The 3,312-nt window shown below is 30.4% G+C and overlaps 1 protein-coding gene across 2 annotated transcripts in view; it reads left to right on the top strand.

Moving 5' to 3' along the window:
• Window positions 1–2,034, top strand: part of LOC111686384 (prostatic acid phosphatase-like) — a 12,778-nt gene extending 10,744 nt beyond the window's left edge. For both annotated transcript variants that reach the window (XM_023448744.2, XM_023448746.2), the window contains exons 2-5: window positions 572–670; window positions 1,421–1,504; window positions 1,591–1,749; window positions 1,827–2,034. In XM_023448744.2, the coding sequence (XP_023304512.2) occupies window positions 572–670; window positions 1,421–1,504; window positions 1,591–1,749; window positions 1,827–2,027 (543 nt within the window). In that variant the 3' untranslated portion in view covers window positions 2,028–2,034. The remainder of the gene's footprint in view (window positions 1–571; window positions 671–1,420; window positions 1,505–1,590; window positions 1,750–1,826) is intronic.
• Window positions 2,035–3,312: the final 1,278 nt, after the last annotated feature.

Below are 3,312 nucleotides of genomic sequence, written 5' to 3'. Positions count from 1 at the left end.
CTCAAGATCACTATCTTGATACAATTTTCTATAGAAAATTTCTCAAGATCACTATCTTGATACAATTTTCTATAGAAAATTTGTCAAGATCACTATCTTGATACAATTTTCTATAGAAAATTTGTCAAGATCACTATCTTGATAAAATTTTCTGTAGAAAATTTGCCAAGTTCACTATCTGTTGAAAGTTTCTATGGAAAATTTGTCAAGATCACTTTCTTGATACAATTTTTTATAGAAAATTTCTCAAAATCACAAATTTTATAGAAAATTTCTTAAGATCACTATTTTCTATAGAAAATATCTATAGATCTTTATATTTTTTGAAGTTTTCTTAATTTATTGTTGTTTTTAATTTGTACCTTTTACTTGTGTTATAAAACACATCATTAATTCCCAAAAATATGAACACAGATGTATTTTTGGTGCAGTGATTAAGCGTGCAACATACCCTTATCAAAATCTACTTGCAAGTGGTAAAAGTTTATTATTTTATATAATATTTTTTAAGAAAATATATACAATAAATAGAGTACAAGTAACATTAGTAATTTCATTTTGTAAATTGCAGGTATTTCGTCATGGACCACGTACACCTGCCGACACCTACCCAAATGATCCACATGTAAATCAAACATTTTACCCATATGGATGGGGACACATAACAAATGTAAGTAAAATGTATAGAGAAAAATACTTACAACTACAACAACAAAACATGAAGTTTGTTGCAAGTTGTTTAATGTTTTTATTTTGTTGCAAATGCAACATTTAAAATATATTGTTATGCAAATGCATGCATAAGTGTTTGTATGAGTGCAACTTTATGCATATGTACATTTTCAGAAACATTTCTGTACTACAAATAGCAACAACATTGCCACTAAAAGTGGTATGGTTGTTGCAGTTGTTTCTTTAAGCCTTTTTTTGTTTGGTAGCAGCAATTGTTTGAATGTACAACAATTCCCTTGTACAATTTATTTTCATACATTTAAAGTTTTGTTTTTCACTTTGTGGTGAAAAATATTTATAAAAAAAAAACTTTTTCCTTCTTTTTGCAACATACGAAAAAAATAACTTATTTTTTGGGGGAAATGTTTCCTGTTCTTTATTTTTTGTAATATTTTTTCATGTCGCTGCTTGCTGTCTGGTTGGTAACTGCTGCATTGTAATAAATCACTGTTGTTCACTGGTTTCTCTTACTTAAATTTGTGTGGCAACACTGATGATGTCTCGTTGCAACACGAAAAATACACAATACAACACAACAAACCAACTACAAACAATTTCGTTGATGATGCGTATAATATTAATGTGGTATTGTATTGTTGCTGCTGTTGCTTGCATTTGTTGGCGGTTTGGTCTTGGTTTTATTTCAATTTCATCTCCTTCAACTCTCGCCTTTATCCGCACCCAAAAGTCGGGCAAACGTGAGTTATTTAACATTGGCACTTGGCTGCGTAAACGTTATAATAACTTTTTCGATACCCACTATCAACCAGATGTAAGTTTTACTCACTCATCTCTTCTTTTCGTTAAAGAAAAATTTATTAACTTATTAATATTAAATAATTACTTTTATCTTAATAGATGGTACATGCTCAGGCTACGGGTGTTACACGTACTCACATGTCTCTGCAAACGGTGTTGGCCAGCATGTTCCCACCCAAAAATACTCCCATGGAATGGAACTCTAAGTATAATTGGCAACCAATTCCTGTATTTTCGCAGGCATTAAATGAGGATACAGTAAGTTATAATTCAAAATTCTTCATATAACTAAGAGTGAGAGAGAGAAAGTCACTTTTTCACAATTACATTTTTAGCTTTTATTGGTGCGCACTTCTTGTCCTCGTTACTTTGAAGCTTTACATGAAACCTTGGATTCACCTGCTGTTAAGGAAGAAGTTCAACCCTATGAGTACATGTACTCAGAGTTGTCTGCATTGACAGGCATGAACTTCACCGAACCTGAAGATATACAATCGCTGTATTTGACTCTTTTGGCAGAGGTAACTAAATCCTAAAATTCAGTTCTTATGCGACTCTAGTTCTGTTCTAGTTCTGTTTTATTTCTGTTCTAGTTCTGTTCTAGTTCTGTTCTAGTTCTGTTCTAGTTCTGTTCTAGTTCTGTTCTAGTTCTGTTCTAGTTCTGTTCTAGTTCTGTTCTAGTTCTGTTCTAGTTCTAGTTCTATTCTAGTTCTGTTCTAGTTCTGTTCTAGTTCTGTTCTAGTTCTGTTCTAGTTCTGTTCTGTTCTAGTTCGGTTCTAGTTCTATTCTAGCTCTGTTCTAGTTCTGTTTTAGATCTGTTCTAATTTTGTTCTCACATCTATTCATAACGGTTCGTTCATATACTAAACTATTCCTTTTTGGGGTATGTCATTGTACTTAACCTTTTAACCCCTACCAAAGTAGAGTGCATTGCTAAATATTAAAAAAAAGTGAGCAATAAAATATATATGATTGCTCACATACATATCTATATGTATATATATAAATAAAACAAACAAAAAATCATACACAAACATATTCTCACTCTTACTCACTATGGGGTCTTATATTAAAAATACACATGAAATCATGTTTATATATTATATTTGTATAACTGCTCCTTCTTGTTTTTCTCTGCTTTCAAAAATAAAATTTTATAAAAAATGGCAAAAATAACAACAATTGTTGTTGTTATTTTTGCTTAACCAGAAGTTGTTGTTTTTTGTGTCCTGTAAATTTGTTTGTATTTGTTAAATGCATGTTAGTGTGTTACTTTTCTCCTTACTTACAGACAAACGATGCTTATAAATGTATATGTGCTTTATGGTAAACCGCAATGCGAAAAATGTCAACTTGTGGCATGAAAGTTAAAAAAATGTATATACAACAAATATAAATACATGTGTATGTATACAAATATATAAACACATGCGATGACTAAACACACATATATTTAGAAATATAAAACATCTTCCTAAAAGTAGACACCAAAAAAACAATAATTACATATCACAAATATTTGACTCATCGCTTGAAAACGAAAAAAGAATTTGCTGAATATGAACACAAATTAGAGTGCGATTTAAAAAAAGTAAATAAATAAAATTTAATGAGACCACTAATCAGAGGAAAACAAAAAGTAAACAAAGTTGAAATATGTATATATGTGTATACCTGATTAAAAAGGACTAAATGTAAGTTGTATGACAAGTAATATAACTATACGAGAACTGAACTAGAACTGAACTAGAACTGAACTAGAACTGAACTAGAACTGAACTAGAACTGAACTAGAACTGAACTAGAACTGAACTAGAACTG

This window comes from Lucilia cuprina, chromosome 5 (genome assembly GCF_022045245.1).
Source record: "Lucilia cuprina isolate Lc7/37 chromosome 5, ASM2204524v1, whole genome shotgun sequence".
NCBI lineage: Eukaryota > Metazoa > Arthropoda > Insecta > Diptera > Calliphoridae > Lucilia > Lucilia cuprina.
This window is presented reverse-complemented; position numbering and strand designations above follow the sequence as displayed.